This window comes from Trichoderma evansii, assembly GCF_050947405.1.
Source record: "Trichoderma evansii strain SZMC 28006 chromosome Unknown GGI43scaffold_25, whole genome shotgun sequence".
Classification (NCBI taxonomy): domain Eukaryota; kingdom Fungi; phylum Ascomycota; class Sordariomycetes; order Hypocreales; family Hypocreaceae; genus Trichoderma; species Trichoderma evansii.
The window spans coordinates 1,935-4,145 of NW_028145181.1; the positions used below are offsets into that span (position 1 = coordinate 1,935).

The 2,211-nt window shown below is 45.9% G+C and overlaps 1 protein-coding gene across 1 annotated transcript; it reads right to left on the bottom strand.

Annotated features, from left to right (window-relative positions):
* Positions 1-298: 298 nt before the first annotated feature.
* GGI43DRAFT_211159 (uncharacterized protein) lies at positions 299-2,211 on the bottom strand. Its single transcript, XM_083200216.1, has 2 exons — positions 1,908-2,211; positions 299-1,853 (listed from the first exon to the last, which is right to left on the bottom strand). Exons 1-2 carry the CDS (start codon positions 1,931-1,933, stop codon positions 704-706), a joined length of 1,176 nt encoding a protein of 391 aa, XP_083056610.1. The 5' UTR covers positions 1,934-2,211; the 3' UTR covers positions 299-703.

The following is a 2,211-nucleotide window of genomic DNA, read 5'->3' on the forward strand; positions in this document are numbered from 1 at the left end:
GCGATAAAGAGACACCCTTGGCTGAAATGGTTCCTACTCCTCGACGACCACGAAGTGGAAAGGCTAAATTTGAAGCGAATGCCGGAACACTCAAGCTCACATCCGGTGGCATGGGGATCCCTGGCACGGGAGCGACTTGGGGATCTCTTTGCCAAAGAGGAAAAGAGTAGCCTCTTTTGCGAGAACCTTGGTGGCTTTGCCGCCTAGTGTCTGGACGCCTTAACGCCTTGCAAGGATGAATGGGAGCGAGCGGTGCCGCCACAGCCGGCGTAGTACAATAAAAGGTCTGCCCGTAGGCCTCGCCCAGTGTTGAGCCGAGAGATGACGGTAGTTCAACTTTGGCAATCGTGAATATTAGATCTCTCGCGCTACTGGGTAGAAGGAATAGAAGACATGGGGCTATTGGTATACTGACGATGTTGGATGAAACGCAGGACGGTGACTCTCATACCTCTTGGAACAATCGGATTTAGAGGTGAAGTCAATTCCACTTTCATGTGCCACATCTCAATGATTATATTGATAATGCTCGAAAATTTCTTTTCTGTACCCGGATTGTGCAGTGTAGTCATTATATCTGAGTTACTCTATTAACGCATTGAGAAAATTAAAACGCTTGGCTATAGGATCACTATGGAAAATATTAAGATGTAAATAGCCATTGAGTCGGGAAGCCAAGGGCATCGTGATCTCTCTCAAAATCTTATGGCTCTGGGTAGTAGTCTTGTGGTCTAACCATGAGCTTCTCAGTATTTAGATACTGAATCTTGATTTCGACACCCCTTTCACCCTTCAGTCGATCAGCCATGGTAGCTCCAATAGCACCAGGATTGTCATCAGATCCTGCTCGATACCAATACTCGTCTTCCAGAATAAAATCCTTTTTCTCATTCTCCTCCTTCTCCTCTTCCTCATCGTCAGACTCCGAAGAAGGGCCCCAATATATTTTCATTTCATGCTTGAGCCAACACTGCGCGAAATCGATCATAAAGGGCTGCTGCGACTGCCGATCAATAATCAAATTGCGCGGAGAACAGTCTTTCATAACCAAGCCAGATTTGTTGATCTCGTGAGCCAAATCCACAGAACGCTGCACCAGGGGTTCCCATTCCTTGACGTCGATTGATGAGCTGCCGAGATTGATCAGATTAATTCCAGGAATAAATTGTAGAAGAATGCCTTTGACATCCCAGTATTTCGCGGTAGGTTTGTTGATAAGATCCGATGGAATGATGGAGCTTGTACCAACTAACCGGACACTGGCCAGTAAACGCGGGATTCCAGTGCCTTGGAAGTCTTTCAAATGCTCATAGGCCTTGACCTCACGCGTAAACATGTCTTCGCACTGCTGCCAGAGAGCCGCTTCGTACTTTAATCTTTTATCAACGCCATCGTCGCCAGTATCGCCATTATCGCCATCATCTCCTTCATCTTCATCATCGCTATCTCTACCATCTTCATCATGGTCGTAAAGGAAATCCTGGGGTGTAATGGTCATCATAGCCTTATCTTGGTCTTGAGATAGCTTTGTGAGAAAAGGTTCGATGGCATCAGACCTTACAAAGGACTCAAACAACGCTTCCTTTTCAACTGTAAAAGGCCAATGCTTTGTCAAGTATCCGTTGCCGCGAAGATCAACACCGAACCGACGATCATACAGTTTAAGAACTGCCTCAATTCTCCTGCCCGAGTCCGGGAAAAAGTGGACGCGCATCACTGAAGACATGGTAATATCGAGTACCCTGATTATATATACCTGGGTCACCCGGGGAAAGGGTATGTCTTGGTAATTTTGAATGATTTCAAGTTGTAGATAGTCGCCTTCAACGTATGGTATGGGGACGACCTCAGATCTAATTTGGAGGTTAGCGGATTATTCATTTGGCAGCCCATCAAATATGCCTTACAGGTCTTGAGAAATTTCTGTAGACATGGCGACGTAAATTCGGATGCAAAGGATATGCAGTGTGTACAGAATCAAGCGAACAGGAACATGAACAATTTTTTGATCAATTATGTGAGTTGTTGGCCGTTGATAGAGGGCGAGTCACACGAAACATATACGTTCACAAGCGATAGGAGATATGAGGATAGGAGATATGAGGATAGGAGATATGAGGAGAGGAGATATGGAGAAATGGGATATGGAGGAAGAGGATATGCAGAGAGGGGATATGCAGGGAAGGGGAGTGGGGAGAGAACCTATGAGGA

What these genes read in the sequence shown, in the direction of transcription:
- GGI43DRAFT_211159 (XM_083200216.1), bottom strand. Translation starts at nt 1,933, where the DNA reads ATGTCTACAGAAATTTCTCAAGACCT. An exon ending in ACAGAAATTTCTCAAGACCT is followed by an intron (nt 1,854 to 1,907) that starts GTAAGGCATATT and finishes CCTCCAAATTAG; the next exon opens with ATCTGAGGTCGTCCCCATAC.